At 43.7% G+C, this 19,054-nt stretch overlaps 2 protein-coding genes across 5 annotated transcripts; one reads left to right on the top strand and one right to left on the bottom strand.

Moving 5' to 3' along the window:
* Window positions 1-286: 286 nt before the first annotated feature.
* On the bottom strand, window positions 287-7,749 carry luc7l (LUC7-like). 4 transcript variants are annotated; one of them, XM_084172458.1, is made up of 12 exons: window positions 7,565-7,749; window positions 5,300-5,370; window positions 4,927-5,011; window positions 4,001-4,095; window positions 3,674-3,772; window positions 2,272-2,382; window positions 2,027-2,170; window positions 1,600-1,776; window positions 1,259-1,347; window positions 1,037-1,078; window positions 769-933; window positions 287-664 (listed from the first exon to the last, which is right to left on the bottom strand). In XM_084172458.1, the coding sequence occupies exons 1-12, from the start codon at window positions 7,623-7,625 to the stop codon at window positions 514-516; spliced, it is 1,290 nt and encodes a 429-aa protein (XP_084028584.1). In that variant the 5' UTR covers window positions 7,626-7,749; the 3' UTR covers window positions 287-513. The 4 variants fall into 4 exon arrangements, with proteins under 4 accessions (XP_084028584.1, XP_084028586.1, XP_084028587.1 ...); XM_084172460.1 differs by lacking the exon at window positions 4,927-5,011; XM_084172461.1 differs by lacking the exons at window positions 4,927-5,011; window positions 7,565-7,749 and adding an exon at window positions 6,991-7,540.
* Window positions 7,750-7,939: 190 nt separating this feature from the next.
* Window positions 7,940-18,698, top strand: fam234a (family with sequence similarity 234 member A). The gene is made up of 12 exons (XM_084165603.1): window positions 7,940-8,060; window positions 8,793-9,086; window positions 9,312-9,422; window positions 13,454-13,636; window positions 13,957-14,081; window positions 15,074-15,206; window positions 15,499-15,631; window positions 15,845-15,988; window positions 16,224-16,305; window positions 16,439-16,591; window positions 16,857-16,959; window positions 17,302-18,698. Exons 2-12 carry the CDS (start codon window positions 8,828-8,830, stop codon window positions 17,511-17,513), a joined length of 1,638 nt encoding a protein of 545 aa, XP_084021729.1. The 5' UTR covers window positions 7,940-8,060; window positions 8,793-8,827; the 3' UTR covers window positions 17,514-18,698.
* The last annotated feature ends 356 nt before the right edge of the window (window positions 18,699-19,054 follow it).

Below are 19,054 nucleotides of genomic sequence, written 5' to 3'. Positions count from 1 at the left end.
CTGGGATAAGGGTGTGGGGGATGATAGTTGTGGGGGTGCACAAAGTCCTGGCAGTGTATGTTTTTAGTGATGGCTGTTGATTGCAATACATATCATCATTATATATATATAATGATATGTGTATATACATAATGATATGTATATATATATAAAATGATATGTATATAATGATATATATATATATATAATGATATATATATATAATGATATATATATATAATGATATATATAATGATATGTATATATATATATATATATATATATATATATATATATATGCGCAATATACAATATGTACACACACACCTTTATGGTCATATAAGCTCTATTTATTTGGGACACAGTGGGTTGGCTGGAATATCTGTCAAAGCAAAACATCTCTGGACATTGCTGTTAAGGAAATGGAGGGAGGATTCATTCAAGGAGAGAGTCCTTATAGATCTATGGACAGGTATGAAAGAGAGACAAAAGGAGGTTGTGTTTTGAGGATGGCTGGACAGCGAGAGAGAGTCCTCAGAGGTCCCCGGTGTGTCTGTCCTCCGCCCGGCGGGAGTCTGTCCTCCCATTCTGATCCCTGCTGTCCTGCCGCCGCTCGGAGGATCCCCTCTTCCTGCTTCGCTCCCGTGAACGGTCTCTGGATGAGCGCTCTCGATCCCTGGATGACCTGGAACCATTCCACACGGTCTTGTTACACATACATCCAATGTGTATTTATTATGAGAAGTGGTTTTATGATTGTGTTTGAGTAATGTGTGTTTGTTCTCCTACTTGTGTCTGGTGCTGGGCTCGTGGCTGTGGCGGCGGCCCTTGCTGCAGGATCGGGAGCGGCGGCGTCTCCTCCTCTCCCGGTCCCTGGAGCGCGAGCGGGAGGAACGCCGCCTCTCCCGAGACGAGGAACGGGAACGCCGTCTCCTACGGTCGCGAGAGCGGGACCTGCAGCACAGACCCAGAGAAGTCCTATATACAGTAATAAACGATGATATCGTGTATCTAATATAATTCATATGGCAGCAGATGGCCGGGGGCCCATACTAACCTTCTATGTTCCCTGCTCCGTTCCCTGCTCCGTGATTTGGTCCTATAAAATGACAGACAAAACAATGAAGATACCTCTATGAAAATATCTCCATTTGCCTCCACATACAGTACATAAATCGATTATTTTTCCCAAGAAGTGCTGCCATCACCACCAACATGTTTATAAATCATGTGCCTACATCAATTAAATTATTTCTGAAAAGTTAAGTCCTGTACCCACCTCTTCTTCACCCCCCCCTCCTTCTCCCTCTCTTCTCTCCTCTTCAGACGATCCTGGTTCCTCTTCTCCTGCTTGTCAAGGACGGTTTTCTGATTTGAAAAAATGGTGAGCAATGGCATTAGCCTAAGTCTTAACATAAAAAAATGATTGTGTTAATAAATTCTAATGTCAAAAAGTCCTTGCGGCAAAATTCAAAGGAATCCCAAAAGATAGACGTTTGCAGTGCTTTAATCGCAAACAATGTCCCTGCATAATCCTCAAAACGGGAAATCAGTCCAAGATCTCTCATCTTGCCAGGTGTAATAAGCAACCTATGTGGTCTGAGGTGGTTCAGAGCATACCTTCAGGGCTTCCAGTTTCTCCCTGATCTGGATGAAGCCCAGGTGCAGCTTCCCGCCAAAGTGGTCGGCTAGGCGACGGTCATTGTCGTGGAGACCCAGGTAGGCAGAGCACACCTCGCAGACACGGAGTTTCTGCTGCTGGAAACTGGAGGCAGGCATGGAGTTTCTGTACTCCTCCTGAGAAGCAGAAAACAGAAGATATGGAAAAAGAGAATGAGTCAGGATAGGAAAGAATGGGGTCGAGTTCAGTATGGTGAAAATGAAGTGAAACCGGATGGTTCCACTTAAACTTGTCCAATAAGAACATAATTTTACATTGCAACATTTTTTTGCTAAGGTGTGCCCTGCTGAACACGACCCAGGTTTATAGTTAGGGCTAGTTTGATGGAATAGACGTGTTGCGAGGAAAACAACCCCTCCTCCTCACCTCAGCATCCCTCTTCCTGCTGCGGACCTTCTCCACTTCCTGTAGGACCAACTGGGCCTCGTCCACGTTCCCCTCTGCTCCCAGCTGCTCTGCCTTGGCCAGGAGCTTCCCGATCTCCTCGTTCAGCTCGTGGACAGTCTCTGCCTGGAGAATCACACACAACATCATACATCAGTCTGGATCAGAACGTTTCCGACAACATGTCGTCCTTACACTCCACAACAAGGTTAATCTTGCTCTCTCACCTTCGCAGCCACCTCCGCACTGATCTCATCTTGGGTCTCGACCAGTCGTTTCTTGGCCAACTCTGTTCTACGGTCACAATCAGCAATGAAAGACTCCAGGTGATCCACAGCCTATAGTCAACCACAGAAAAGTCAACTCCATACAAGTCAATGGAACACGAACTGCTGCACAGGTAAAATGAACAACACTGAACAAAAATATAAAACGCAACATGTATTGGCCCCATGTTTCATGAGCTGAAATAGAAGATCGCAGAAATATTCCACACGCACAAAAAGCGTATTTCTCTCAAATTTGGTGCACGAATTCATTTGCATCCCTGTTAGTGAGCATTTCTCCTTTGCCAAGATAATCCATCCACCTGACAGGTGTGGCATATCAAGAAGCTGATTAAACAGCATTACCCAGGTGCACCTTTTGCTGGGGACAATTAAAGGCAAGTGAAATGTGCAGTTTTGTCCCACAACACAATGCCACAGATGTCTCAAGTTTTGAGGGGGCATGCAATTGGCATGCTGACTGCAGGAATGTCCACCAGAGCTGTTGCCATAGAATTTAATGTTCAATTCTCTACCATAAGCCGCCTCCAACGTCGTTTAAGATAATTTGGCAGTACGTCCAACCGGCCTCACAACCGCAGACCACGTGTATGGCGTTGTGAGGGCGTGCAGTTTGCTGATGTCAATGTTGTGAACAGAGTGCCCCATGGTGGTGATGGGGTTATGGTATGGGCAAGCATAAGCTACGGACAACACAATTGCATTTTAATCGATGGCAATTTGAATGCACAGAGATACCGTGAAGAGATTCTGAGGCCCATTGTTGTGCCATTCATCCGTCACCATCATCTCATGTTTCAGCATGATAATGCACTGCCCAATATCTGTACACAATTCCTGGAAGCTGAAAATGTCCCAGTTATTTGATGGCCTACATACTCACCAGAGCATGTTTGGGATGCTCTGGATCGACTTGTATGACAGCGTATTCCAGTTCCCAACAATATCCAGCAACTTTGCACAGCCATTGAAGAGGAGTGGGACAATATTCCACAGGCCACAATCAACAGCCTGATCAACTCCATGCAAAGGATATGTGTCGCGCTGCATGAGGTAAATGCAACCAAATACTAACTGGTTTTCTGATCTACGCCCCTACCTTTAAGGTATCTGTGACCAACAGATGCATATCTGTATTCCCAGTCATATGACATCCATATATTAGGGCCTAATGAATTTATTTCAATTGACTGATTTCCTTATATGAACTGTAACTCAGTAAAATCTTTGGAATTGTTGCATGTTGCGTTTAGATCTTTGTTCAGTATAGAATAAGTAAAACTTACTCTGCACGGAAGGGATCAATTAAGATGCATTTAATTGAACTGTGGACATCACTTACGTCAAGCTCAAAGAAGAGTTCTCTCTCCTTGGAGGCGATTTCATAGTCGGCCCGGAGCGCCAGGTCATGGGTCTTCGTACATTCTCCCAGATCCATACGCTGTCGATGAAGTCGAAATCAATTAGTCAAGACACAGCCATAGTTCCTACATAGTCTGCAGTGAACTACTTTAGAAAGTAGTTAACAGTCACTGCACTAAATATTCAGAATAGATCAACCAATATTACTGACTAGACTTTAACTGCTGATTCAATAAATCATATTAGGGTAACAAATGGTTTCTGGCAAAACGTGACAATGGAAGGAGAGAGTGCTTAGTCTGCTTACAGTTCCAGAGAGGATGTCGTGGGGACAGCAGTTCAGGAGATGGCTTTTGCAGACCCGCTCGTCAGTGAACTTGACCCTCTGCCGCGTCTCATCCCCTGAAACATGCAAAATCAACAGTCAGAAAGACCTCACATAGCTACTAATCCACTAGAGCGAGGTATGCAATACTTTATACCCATATTAGGGTAAAGGGGCATAGATTTGACAATTTCTACAACTGCATCTTGGGATTCTCTTTATTTGGGTGAAATTAACATAGATATATTGAGCTAGAAAGCATCAACTGACAGAATGTGTGCCTTTGGACAGTATTCAACGACATCCACTTTGTCTTAAGATATCCAAAAACGTGGCTTTGTAAAAACGCTTTTACCTGTTTAAAGCTGAAACTTAGGTCATCTTAAACCTAACCCAGGTTCACCAGTCAGTGTTTTATCTGGTAAACAATGGGGCCTGTGGTGTGTCCCTTATGGCTTGTTGTATTTTCTGCTGTGACCTAGAGGCTTACCTTACCAGAGCCTCGATACTATTTTAATAATATGGTTGTGCTAAGACAGACTTGCCACTCTCGTCATTGCATTCTGAAAGCACCTGTTCAATTAAAGAATATAGGCCTATAGAAAATCAACAGCCAAATGGTAGTAAGCCTACTGTATGGGTGTTTTTAATGATTGACAGGGACAGGCTCATGAGGCTCCCTTGGTCTCATGACATTGCCACTCAGCTTAACTGGGCTGTGTCACTGCAACAGCTGTTACCGTGTCAGCTAGATCTCCTAATTTCAACAAAATGAGACCATTTAAAATAGATTTAGGCCTTGCATATAGTTGGCGCCGACCAAGTCCCTGACACAAATGGAACATTGAAAAGAAAACCAAGAAAAATACGTTAGTTTTATACACACTGCGAGCTGCAACATACTGTACCCATCTGCATTCTCCAAGACCTCAGCTGCAGAATTTTAAACCCGCTGTAGAAAAGTATAAATGGGAACTGTTTTCTTGCCCAAACCTGTAGTAGGGAAGTGTGGAATGATACACAAGTCAGATTGTAAAAGATCTGTGCAAAGCTTTTCGATGGCTAATATTGTCTCTGCTTGACAATAAACGTGGCTTTCAACGCAGCCAGGCAACGTCTTAATTCAAGCTGCATTTACTGCTTCCAAATTGTAATTCAAAGTGTCATTGAAGATTTTAATATCCATTGTTGTGATGCTAAAAAAAGTACAACTTCCGGAAAGCAAACAATTGTTTGGATTATTATTATTCATAACAGCTTTAAAAATCATGTGTGACTCACGGCTCGATGAACATGAGGCTTTTCTGCAACTCCTTTGCAGATTGATGTAGGCTGGCATAGATACACTGAACCTTTATGAATAAAATAAAGGGGCCACAATTGTTCACTTTGTATGCAACATACGTACGGGAAGAATTTGTATTCATCTCAACACACACACAAACTCACTCGACACAAACTCACTTTGGTAGGCTGATTAAGGCCAAAAAAGAACCATGGACTGAAGTCAGTTTATCGGACTTTACATGTCACCATTGTAGACATGACATCCTTACTAAATGGCAGCTGTTATGTTTTCAATGTTTGTATCCTTGTAGCCCAATTTGACACCTTTATTAATGTTGTCATTTATTAATTAGCCGGGTCTAATAGCATTCTATAGAGACAGCTTGCCCAACCCATTGCTGTACCTGTTTTGGACAGTATCCGTCATCGGTAGACGTTGTTTGTGTCGCAGGAGGGTGACCAAGAAAGTATTAAATACAATTGATTGATGCTACCCCCACCCCCGCCAAACTAATTCAAAGATGGATTCCTGAGCGGTGCACTTGCATGGCACACCCTCACCTCTAGACAGGTAAATACAGACTGTCTGTAATAATAACACTTCCTGTCACGAGCACTAGCACAACAAAATGGGCACGGTGCAGCCACCCACATAGATCAACAAAACGGTCTTGTTCGACATTGCAGCCGACAGTGCAAGCGACTGCCGACTGACCTACAAATCACCTTGCATCATAAATAACGACTCATTATTATTTGTAGATCAGTCCGTCGGTCACAATTTACCCATGATACATCAAGGTTGACGCTCTCGAACACGGCCAGCAACATTAATGGGTATCACAGCCGCTGCAGAGGTTGGCAGCACCGTGACCATTTTGTTGGGCTAGTGCTCGTGACAGGAAGTGGTATGATTGCAGACAGTCTGTTTACCTGTCTAGAAGCAAGAGAGTGAATCCATCTTTGAATTAGATTGGAGGGGGTAGCATCAAACAATTGGATTTAATACTTTCTTGGGCACTGCTCGGTGATGCAAACGACGATGTTTCCATCAGAACCGTATACCAATTACGGATACTGTCCAACACGGGACACGAGCTGCTAAATACAGGTACAGCAACAGGTCGGGTGCATATCTCGCAAGCTGTTGCTATAGAATGCCCTAAGACAGAGGGCTACTGTTAAAATAACTGTACTTACTGTATATGTGAAGGCAAGCTTCGTAGGGCTAGTATCCTTGTAGCTAGATACGTCATTTACTATGGAAATGGTGCTTGTACAAATGCTACACAATACTAGATACTGTGCACTGTATGACTAACTGTTTTAACCTCCTGTCAATGACTTGCAGACTCTCCAGATATCCTTACTGACTATTTAGTATTTACAAGGTAGGCTAGCTTTGTTATCCTAAATACTGTATGTAGGCCTTGCTAAATATAATTAACTTCAGGGTTGGGGTCAATTCAGTTTCAATTCCAGTCAATTCAGAAAGTAAACCAAATTATAATTCAAAATGTTTCTAATTGAAAAGCATTTAAGAGAATTGGAATGGAATTGCAGTGTACTTCCTGAATTTAAATGGAATTGACCCCAACACTGGCTAGCCATGTACCTCACTGAACAACATAAGAACGTGAATGTGTGTAGTAAAAATACATCCGATTGAAATTGATTAGCTTTACCATGAGTTTTATCCCCGCTTTTTCAGGGACCACTTGAAAACTCAGGGTCCCCCAGGGGGGCGTCTAGTTGATCATTACTGATCTAGCCAGCTGGTCTATCAACAATGAATGCCGGAGTGGACGTCATTAGCTATGGATACAAACATTAAATCGCGAAACAACAACTAGGCCGGGGCCAAATCATTATTGAGCTGCTTTATGTTACACAGGTGTCCTCTTGTACGCCATTCATTCAAGGTATGTCCAACTGAAACACGCCATAAAACTAGTTAGCTAGATAGCCAACTAGCTAGCTAGTAGGCTAAGTGCAAGCCACTGGCTCAGACATTTTAGGCTCCGTTTAGACAGGCAGACAAATTCTGTTTTTTCCCACTAATTGGTCTTTTTACCAATCAGATCAGCTCTGAAAACGATCTGATGTGAAAAGATCTGATGTGATTGTAAAAAGACGAATTAGTGGAAAAAATATCAGAATTGGCCTGCCTGTGTAAACGCAGCCTTAGAAAAGTATCTCTGACTAGCTCCATCTTTTAGCTAACAAGCTAGCCGCCGCCGCCGCCGTTTTGCTACTCACCATCCCTCGCTGTCCCCATTAGTTGATCGAGCAAAGCTCTCATTTGAGCTTGGGCCGACATTGTTGTGGGTTAATTCTTCAAAGCTTAACACAAAACAGACGAGTATCCTATATTATTAATGCAATATGTTTATTCTTTGGACAGGCTTCTTCAACGATCTCGCCAGCCCCTGCTTTCTCAGTTAAGGAAATTACGACACTTCCTCTATGCTAGAATTGGCCAATTGGAGTGGCTTGGTAACTAACCAATCACAGCCACTTGAACTCAAATTAGCTCATTTCACGATGGTCTGTGCTATCTGGTATCCTTGGGACGTTAATTTTAACGTTAAGGTAAGGTTTATGGTTAAGGTTGGGACGTCCCAATGATTCCATATTGCGGTGACCATTTCACGATAGCTAGTAGGTCCTGTCAAAGGTGTGAATTGTTTACGCAGTTGAAGTTGGATTGACAGTTCTCGATTAAACAAAGACACGGACAGAAGTAGCTTCTAAAGTAAGATAAAATAATTCAACTACTTGAAAAAAATAATACATTTATTTAAGGTCTGGAAAGTGAATGGTGACACTATCTAGATAGCTAGCTAACTAGTATTGTCTGAGAGAATGGCAACGAATAAGTTTTGAGCCTGTAACGCGTTTTCTAGCTACTAGGCTAGCTATGCTAACGTTAACTGTTAGCTAGCTAGTAAGCTAAGTTGGCTAGCTAGGAGTTTTGGTATCTTGACCCATAGGCTTTCAATGAAATTAACTCGCTAAATTGACATGTTATGCATTATTACCGTAGCCAAATAACGTTAAAGTTAGCTAATTCTTGATCTAGGTTACTCGGAAGTAAAATTCTCTCGCGAAAGTTTGTCATTTACTGTTTCATCTGTCCACGAGAATATGTTCATGAGAGATTAGTTAGTTCTTAGTTTATGGAAGTGGTGAATCCACAACCCATACGGACTCGGAGTCAGGGTGAATAGCTAGAATGAAACACTGAAATTGTACCTCAGGATATAATCTGCAAGCTGTTACATGGTAGCTAGCTAAGGTCATGGGATAAGCATGTTATTGTTTTGTTCAGCAATTTCTGGAGGCAAACTTGAAAATGTTTGTAGTGAGATGGCGGGTGTGGAAATGGCTGGAGTCCCACAGGCAGACAGAAATAGCTTTGGTACTGTGTCAATGCTGGGGGCGGTACATGTTTGTGTCCTTTCCACCACATTTTCTATGTGTTTAGGTCTGTTCGGGCTATGACACATTGTTGAGGAGATAATGGAGCCAACAGACCATGCCACAGAAGCTGACCCTCTGAAGAGGGAGGATGGGGTTGAGGTTGGGGAAGTGGCACCACCAGCGCAGACCAAGAAGAAGAAGAGTTTGGGTCTGGCCAAGTTGTCCCACTGGAGGACGGCTGCCTTCTTCCTCTCCCTCTTCCTCTGCCTCATCATCGTCTTCGCCTTCTCTTTCATCATCCCCTGTCCCGTCCGGCCGCAATACCTCACCTTCTGGAACCGCACCTTCCCCCAAGCAGGTGTGGAAGAGATACAGTAACACAATAGACCAGAGAAGGCCAATTAATAAGTTATTTAACCCCTCTGTTGTTTTGCACTATGGGCTGGATGAAAAAGTCTCAATCTCCATGGAAATAGCATTTAGTACAGGATCAGGCTTTAACTGCCTGGGAAACCAGCCGTAGATGTACTGTTTGTTTCTTTACCCAAAAGGTTAAACTTACTTCCTTTCCTTTCTCTCACAGCCACCTATGATTTCCTGGCCATAGAGGATGCAAGCAAAGACAAAGTGATGGACGTGCTGTTTGTCCTGAAGGACTCAGAGGGCAGTCAGAACGTTAGCTGTTTTGCTGAAGGTACTAGGAATACAGGTCTTACAGCAAATGCTTCATACTTTGTCTTGCTAAAGGCCCAGTGCAGTCAAAATTATGTTTTTCCTGTGTTTAACTGTCATATTGTAGACAGCTGTTGAAACTAACACTGTAAAAGTGTGAAAAAAATGTGTTGTTTCCTGATAACTGCTGGTTGGAAATACAATCGACACAGGACCTTCTAATCAGCAGGTTTGCATGGGCGGGAGTTTCAGCTTTCCATGGTGACATCACCATGCAGTACGTTGCTTAATAGACCAATAACAAAGAGCGTTCCAAACCTCTCTGCCAATAACAGCTAGTTTTCAGTTTTCCCCTCCCCATTCTGACCACTCCCAGACAGTCCTATCAAAATTCTAGCTTGAGAAGGTTTTTTGTTAAAAAGCTATTTTTGCACATTTTAATGGAAATCTGTTAAAGTGCATTCGGAAAGTATTCAGACCCCTTTACTTTTTCCACATTTTGTTACATTACAGCCGTATTCTAAAATTGATTAAAATGTTTTTTTCCCTCATCGATCTACACACAATACCCCATAATGACTGAAATGCCTGCTAAATGACTAAAATGTAAATGTAATGACAAAGCAAAAACAGGTTTAGAAATTTTTTGCACATTTATTACAAATAAAAACAGAAATTTTACATTTACATACAGTACCAGTCAAAAGTTTGGACACACCTACTCATTGAAGGGTTTCTCTTAATTTATTTTTTTGAATAATAGTGAAGAAATCAAAACTATGATTTAACACATGTGGAATCATGTAGTAACCAAAAAAGTGTTAAACAAATCAAAATATATTTGAGATTCTTCATAGTAGCCACCCTTTGCCTTGATGACAGCTTTGCACACTTTTGGCATTATCTTAACCAGCTTCACCTGGAATACTTTTCCAACAGTCTTGAAGGAGTTCCCACATATGCTTAGCACTTGTTGACTGCTTTTCCTTCACTCTGCGGTCCAACTCATCCCAAACCATCTCATTTGGGTTGAGGTCGGGTGATTGTGGAGGTCAGGTCATCTGATGCAGCACTCCATCACTCTCCTTCTTGGTCAAACAGCCCTTACACAGCCTGGAGGTGTGTTGGGTCATTGTCCTGTTGAAAAACAAATGAGTCCCACTAAGCACAAACCAGATGGGATGGTGTATCGTAGCAGAATACTGTGGTAGCCATGCTGGTTAAATGTGCCTTGAATTCTAAATAAATCACAGACAGTGTCACCAGCAAAGCACCCTTACACCATCTCCTCCATGCTTCACAGTGAGAACCACACATGCGATCATTCGTTCACCTATTCTGCGTCTCACAAAGACACAGCGGTTGGAACCAAAAATCTTCAATTTGGACTCATCAGACCAAAGGACAGGTCTAATGTCCATTGCTCGTGTTTCTTGGCACAAGCACGTCTCTTCTTCTTATTGGTGTCCTTTAGTAGTAATTTCTTTGCAGCAATTCGACCATGAAGGCCTGATTCACGCAGTCTCCTCTGAACAGTTGATGTTGAGATGTGTCTGTTATTTGGGCTGCAATTTCTTAGGCTGGTAACTAATGAACTTATCCTCTGCAGCAGAGGTAACTCTGGGTCTTCCTTTCCTGTTGCAGTCCTCATGAGAGCCAGTTTCATCATAGCGCTTGATGGTTTTTGCGACTGCACTTGAAGAAACTTTAAAAGTTCTTGAAATGTTCCGTATTGACTGACCTTCATGTCTTAAAGTAATGATGGACTGTCGTTTCTCTTTGCTTATTTGAGATGTTCTTGCCATAATATGGACTTGGTCTTTTACCAAATAGGGCTATCTTCTGTATACCAACCCTACCTTCTCACAACGCAACTGATTTGCTCAAACGCATTAAGAAGGAAAGAAATTCCACAAATGAACTTTTAACAAGGCACACCTGTTAATTGAAATGCATTCCAGGTGACTACCTCATGAAGCTGGTTGAGAGAATGCCAAGAGTGTGCAAAGCTTTCATCAAGGCAAAGGGTGGCTACTTTGAAGAATCTGATTTGATTTGTTTGATACTTTTTTGGTTACTACATGATTCCATATGTGTTATTTCATAGTGTCTTCACTATTCTACAATGTAGAAAATAGTAAAAATAAAGAAAAACCCTGGAATGAGTAGATGTGTCCAAACCTTTTGACTGGTACTGTAAGTATTCAGACCCTTTACTCAGTACTTTGTTGAAGCACCTTTGGCAGCGATTACAGCCTTGAGTCTTCTTGGGTATGATGCTACAAGCTTGGCACACCTGTATTTGGGGAGTTTCTCCCATTCTTCGCTGCAGATCCTCTGAAGTGCTGTCAGGTTGGATGGGGAGCGTTGCTGCACAGCTATTTTCAGGTCTCACTAGAGATGTTCGATCGGGTTCAAGTCCGGACTCTGACTGGGCCACTCAAGGACGTTCAGAGACTTGTCCCGAAGCCACTCCTGCGTTGTCTTGGCTGTGTGCTTAGGGTCATTGTCCTGTTGGAAGGTGAACCTTCGCCCCAGTCTGAGGTCCTGAGCGCTCTGGAGCAGGTTTTCATCAAGGATCTCTCTGTACTTTGCTCCGTTCATCTTTCCCTCGATCCTGACTAGTCTCCCAGTCCCTGCCTCTGAAAAACATAATAATAATAATAATATGCCATTTAGCAGACGCTTTTATCCAAAGCGACTTAGGTCATGAGTGCATACATTTTTACGTATGGGTGGTCCCAGGGATCAAACCCACTACCCTGGCGTTACAAGCGCCATGCTCTACCAATTGAGCTACAGAGGACCACAGCATGATGCTGCCATCACCATGCTTCACCGTAGGGATGGTGCCAGGTTTCCTCCAGACGTGACGCTTGGCATTCAGGCCAAAGAGTTCAATCTTGGTTTCATCAGACCAGAGAATCTTGTTTCTCATGGTCTGAAAGTCCTTTAGGTGCCTTTTTTACTGAGGAGTGGCTTCCGTCTGGCCACTCTACCATAAAGGCCTGATTTGGTGGAGTGCTGCAGAGATGGTTGTCGTTCTGGAAAGTTTTCCCATCTCCACAGAGGAACTCTGGAGCTCTGTCAGAATGACCATCGGGTTCTTGGTCACCTCCCTGACCATGGCCCTTCTTCCCCGATTGCTCAGTTTGGCTGGGCGGCTCTAGGAAGAGTCTTGGTGGTTCCAAACTTCTTCCATTTAAGAATGATGGAGGCCACTGTGTTCTTGGGGACCTTCAATGCTGCAGACATTTTTTGGTACCCTTCCCCAGGTCTGTGGCTCGACACAATCCTGTCTCGGAGCTCTACGAACAATTCCTTCGACCTCATGGCTTGGTTTTTTCTCTGACACGCACTGTCAACTGTGGGACCTTATATAAACAGGTGTGTGCCTTTCCAAATCATGTCCAATCAATTTAATTTACCACAGGTGAACTCTAATCAAATTGTAGAAACATCTCAAGGATGGTCAATGGAAACAGGATGCACCTGAGCTCAATTTCGAGTCTCATAGCAAAGGGTCTGAATATTTATGTAAATAAGGTATTTCTGTTTTTTTATTTTTTATACATTGGCAAACATTCTAAAAACCTGTTTTCGCTTTGTCATTATGGGATATTGTGTGGAGATTGATGAGGAAAAAAAATGTATTCATTCCATTTTTAGAATAAGGCTGTAACGTAACAATGTGGAAAAAGGGAAGGGGTCTGAATACTTTCCGAATGCACTGTAGGTACTTAATTGGTACTTAGAAATAATTTGATATTGATATAAAAACTGCTGCATTGGGCCTTTTTAAGCACAATAATGAAGAGTATGTAGCTGCTTTTGTAGAATGGTTTCACTGAGATTCCAGTAAAAGTAGAGGCTGCCAGCCAAAGATTCCCAGAAGACAAGCTAAAGTCCCCTCAATACAGAGATACTGTTTCCTAATTCCTATTGTAATGAACCTATTGTAATTGTTCTACCCAATATATTATCTGCTGTGTCATTGTAAAATATGTAGCTTGGCAGTGTCTGTGAGATTCAGGTGTGCTGTATGACTTCCAGGTCTGGACACACCTTGTGTGTTTGTGTCGGCGGTAGCAGGGACCAACGGGGAGACTCTGTGGGAGCGGCCCTTGGCCCCTGAGTTCCACTGGGCCCAGTGTGGTCTAGATGGCCTGGGAGAAACCGACAGGGGCTGCCTGCTGTCCCACTCCAACCAGCTCACTGCCATCGACAAATACACTGGTGAGTGACTCACTCATTTACTCACATCTCTCTCTACTATCTCACAAACCACCTGAGCCAGAACGTGTAGTCATGTTTTCACACCTTTTCCACCACAATGGTGGTTGAACATCACGCTTCAAGCATTCATATTGTCTCTCCTCATGTGTTTCGTAAAGCGCAAATATGTGCCTTCATATCCCACTAATGCATGATAGTTTGGTCTGTGTCTCATCACTATTTTGTAACCAGACTCACTTCGATGAAAACTTTGTCATGATTTCTGTTGGAGGGGGTTTGTAGCTGTGAGTGCATTCTGAATACCTGGTATGTCTGTACAGGAGTGGTGACGTGGGCGCGGCCCCAGCCTCCCAACCTGAGCAGCACCTTACCGGTCCTCAGTGTCTCAGACCTGGATGGGGACGGGGTCAGCGATGTGGCTCTGGTGGCCCCCAGCCCAACGCAGGTAAACCTCAAGGGCGTCCTCGACGTCTCAGTTTAGTCACACTCACCAGCTGTGTGCCTTATGACACCCGCTCAGACTAGATTATGCAATGTTATAGGATTTTCACTGTTTACGTTTTATATTTCTGCTTTAAAACACAGGACAATAATGTATGAGAAAATGTGCGCTTTACACATGAAATGGCAACCTCTGTGCCAGTACCTTCAAATCAAATGTATTGGTCACATACACATGGTTAGCAGATGTTATTGCGAGTGTAGCGAAATGCTTGTGCTTCTAGTTCCGACAGTGCAGTAATATCTAGCAAGTAATATCTAACAGTTCCACAACAATTATCTAATACACACAAATCGAAGTAAAGGAATGGAATAAGAATATATAAATATATGGATGAGCAATGTCATTGTCAGAACGGCATAGGCTAAGATGCAATACATAGTATAGAATACAGTATATACATATGAGATGGGTAATGCAAGATATGTAAACATTATTAAAGTGACTAGTGTTCCATATATTAAAGTGGCCAGTGATTTTCAAGTCTGTATGTAGGCAGCAGCCTCTCTGTGCTAGTGATGGCTGTTTAACAGTCTGATGGCCTTGAGATAGAAGCAGTTTTTCAGTCTCTCGGTCCCAGCTTTGATGCACCTGTACTGACCTCACCCTCTGGATGATAGCGGGGTGAACAGGCAGTGGCTCGGGTGGTAGTTGTCCTTGATTATCTTTTTGGCCTTCCTGTGACATCGGGTGCTGTAGTTGTCCTGGAGGGCAGGTAGTTTGCCCCCGATGATGTGTTGTGCAGACCGCACCACCCTCTGGAGAGCCCTGCGGTTGTGGGCGGTGCAGTTGCCGTACCAGGCGGCGATACAGCCCGACAGGATGCTCTCAATTGTGCATCTGTAAAAGTTTGTGAGGGTTTTAGGTGACAGGCCAAATGTCTTCAACAGAAGACCTCAAGTCAGTTTGTTCTGTTGTTATTCTCTGCTCTCTAGACACAGCTGGTGATCCTCTCAGGAAAGACGGGTGTCCAGATTGGCTCAGAGGTGGTTCTGGACACAGCTGAGTGTGCCATGCATCTCCTCCACTCCACAGGGAAAGGCTCCAACTATGTACTGCTCCAGAAAGGTGAGCAAGCCATTTGCCAAAGCCTGCGAGTGAGCTCATTTACTGATCTGCTGTTAGTGTATCGTTAAAAAGCCAATAACTCACTGACCAAACGATTGATCTCATACCATTCTATGTGGTAGACCACATTGATTCCGGTCCTACTGAATGCGACCTTGTCCAATGATCAGTGAGCTATACCAGTATATTGATTTAAGGGTCCTATATGGCCTGTTGGCTACAGCCCACAACATATTGATGTTAGTGTAATAATATATGACTGTTGTCACTTTCCTTTGTCCCCTCTCCCCAGACTCAGGGTTGTATGGCCTGGCCCTGTGGAGGATTGCAGCCCAGGCTAAGGCAGGCATGGAGAAAGGCCTGAAGAAGGACAAGCACTGGGAGAGCAAAGCCAATGACTCCTCTGGCCTTGTATCAATCTATGAGTAAGATGGCGCAGCAGCTAGATGCTAATACACAATTCACACAATGCCTCAATGTCACAGCTTGGGAGCAAAACATAACACCAATATACCAAACGTCTACTGGTTAAATGATCATTTCTCTTGTCTTATTTCTAATAACCCGGACCATAGACTGAAATGAATTGCTAATGCTAACATGGAGGCTTTCCTTTGACGGCCGTTCCTCCCCTGCAGGTCTGGGTCATTGAGACACGTGTTGAGGACAGGGAAGGCAGAGGGTCCCTCCAACCTGCTACTGGTCACTGGGGGCAGTGTGGAGCTGATAGATGGCGACAGTCTGAGCTCACTGTGGAGAGTCAACACCAGCACAGTCCTCAGGTGAAAAACGACATCACCCTACACACTGATTAGTTAGTTAACATTGTCATGGAGCTTACTCAATACACAGTATTAACTAACAACCTCCTCGTATTCCTTAACATTTGTAGTAAATTGCCACGCTCTGAATTCCTGTGTAGTGTGTGTGTGACGACAACTATGATAACCAAGGTATTTGGACCAATGTCGTGTACTTAATGGGAGGGTTTTAAATAAGTTTCTCCTCTCCCCTCAGCGAGCCTTCCTTTGGCCACTTCAACAAAGATGGCACACTCGACATAGTGATCGAGGAGGACATTGGCAACCACATTAAAAGGGTACGTTGGGACCAGCTTGGAAGCAATAGAAGAGACCCAACTTACCTGCTGGGTATTTCATGCCTTTTGTTTTTCCACTCCTGCTGCATTTGCATTGAATGCGACATCCATCCCTGGTCTGTGTGTATTGCAGGTGGTGATCCTGGACGGAAACACTGGAGGCACACTGTGGGAGGTCAACCTACTGGCAAGCCCCAACTCACCCAAGCCAGCCTCAGTCAACACCATCAACTCCTTCTCTGTGTTCATGTTCTGGGGGCTGATGCCGTCAGAGGCCAACTCCACAGTGAGTGCAGTGACTTTATGAGAACAGATCATTCACTGATCTTCATCTCGTTACATCTCACACTGTGTTCGTGTAACCTTGCCTGAGAATCTGAAGGCTTGTGTTAGCTTCCCGAGTTAATGCCTAGGATTTAGCTCAGTGGGCTAGCACATGCTTGTGGCATGCAGCATACCCGGGTTCGAACCCAGGTCGATCACATTCACATCTGTCATATTGGTGTTCTCTAGACATGCTGACCTGTTTCTAAATGAATGCTTTCCTCCAGAGCGATTTGAGTGAGGAGCGGCGCTCCTACATGCTGTATCCCCACTACTCCACAGTTCTCCTGGAGAAGAGCAACGTCATGGACCACATTATCGCATTTAAAGGTGAGCTACATGATTGAGCAAAACAATATCATAATGGGTGACCAATGAACCGTCTCAATATCTAGGCTGTCTGAAAATGTTATGTCATGACTCTCCTGGGTGAGGATCAAAGGCCTCAGATCAGCTTGGCAAATGGCTGACATTTGGGAGGGACCTTGGATCCTCTCCTCCAATCCGCTTTGAGAGGGAGGTGAGGAAAAAAAGGACGGGAGGATGCAGGGATTTGACAGCTAGTAACGTTTTCAGCCCCAGCCCTAGTCTACTGCACTTGAGGATAATGACCGTTCTCGAAACCCTAAACCCTAAACGACTTGTTGTCCATGTGTTTCCTGCCTGTCCTAGCCACCCTGTTGGAGCGGGGGCGCCACGCCTGCTACATCCTGCTGACGGGGCCCCAGGGGGAGGGGGCGGAGGGGACGGTGGTCCTCAGCAAGCGCAAACTGAAACAGGACGTCACCGACAGCCAGGTCCTCCGCATGGGCTCCATAAGCAGCAAAGACACTAACGAGGACATCAAAGAGGCCTTCCAGAGACTGCGCTTCAGCGATGAGTGACAGGCCGCTGTTACCATGACAACGTTACTGCTGATATCTAAACTGTGTTACAATAGCTATGACTACCGTTACTGCTGACAACCCAACCAAACTGTGTAGCTATGGTTACCTTACTGCTGACTACTAAACCTTCTTCTGTTGACCTTGTATTCCAACTGTCTCATGACAATCAGATTAGTTCAGCTCAGTTTTCTTAGTGCAGACATAGACGAGGTAGATGCAGACTTAGCTTTGCATCTATGCAACTAATAACCGCAATAATCACCAAAGACTGCCAGGGCATACCAACCAGGCAATATGGTATGATGAGGTACTGTATCTTAATTCATTTATGCACAACTAGAGGGCCACCGTGTGGGATAGTTTTTAGTCTCTGTAAAGATGGCTACAGTGACTGTTTATGTTATGCAACATAAAGAGACACTAATAGCCCCAAAGAGCTGCATGGGCAACCCTGTGGTTGGTAAAATTATTTAAGGTTACTGCTTCCATATTAAATGAAAAGTCATAGCCTTATATTGTAGCCAGAGGTACTGTGGTAGTTGACAATCAGATGAAACTAGTAGCAGGTACTGTACTATTCCAAGTTGCTGTAAATTAGGGTCTTTTAAATGCACCTTGACAGAACTGTAGGCCCTGTATGAGGGACTCAAGCCTTGAAAGTTGAATGTTTCTGGTGATCTGTGTGTTGACGTTCAAATCCGGCAAAAGATGACGGGGAAAGGAAAGCTTGAGAAAATTCTTATGGGCTACCTACATAGCACATGATTCAATAATGCTTTGTTTCTCCCCCCCCCCCATCTCTAAAAAAATTATGCCTTAAAGTGATATTTTATGGGAATGGGGGTTTTATCGTTTGCCTTATACATTAATATATTGAACCTGTAGAACAGGCTTCCTTTTGAGCTGGTTTTTCCTTCTCATTTGACTATCTATTAACCCGCATAGCTGTTGTTTTTGTGGTGTTGGAGGTGGAACTTGGGTCTCTATTCAATCCGTATCACAGAAGTTCAGCTTTACAGTGTGATTGAAATGTAAAGGTAATGTTCCTGCTTTAGCGGAGACTGCATTCACGGTAAATGCTACACGTCGGCTCAATCGGAAATGACCCTTACATTTCTATCGCAGAATCTGCAACCAGAAATAACTATTGATTTTTCTGGTTCATTAAAAGAGCTAATCTTAGATATGTTTTTGTTTGTTGAATCAATTAGACCATGCCCATTTCAAGCTTATCTTAAAAAAAAAAAAAAAAAGTTACATCAGAATATTTAGGCAAGTTAGCTGGCTAACTCATTGATCCTACTTTGTAGAATACCCCCCCCAGCTCTCGAAGTTCCTGACTTGAGTCACAGCTTGCTGTGTAGTTGCGTGTCAGCCAGACTAGGTTGAACTGCATGAGCTGTCAAATCCGCAAGCTACTCCCAGCATTATTGGTGATTTTCAATACAACTTGTGCCGCGTTCAAAACAACTGGGAATTCGGAACTGGGAAGTCGGAAATCTCTAACTTCCGACTTCAGTGCATTCAAAAAACTCGGA

Source organism: Coregonus lavaretus (genome assembly GCF_964263955.1).
Source record: "Coregonus lavaretus genome assembly, chromosome: 1".
In the NCBI taxonomy this organism is placed as follows: Eukaryota; Metazoa; Chordata; class Actinopteri; order Salmoniformes; family Salmonidae; genus Coregonus; species Coregonus lavaretus.
This window is presented reverse-complemented; position numbering and strand designations above follow the sequence as displayed.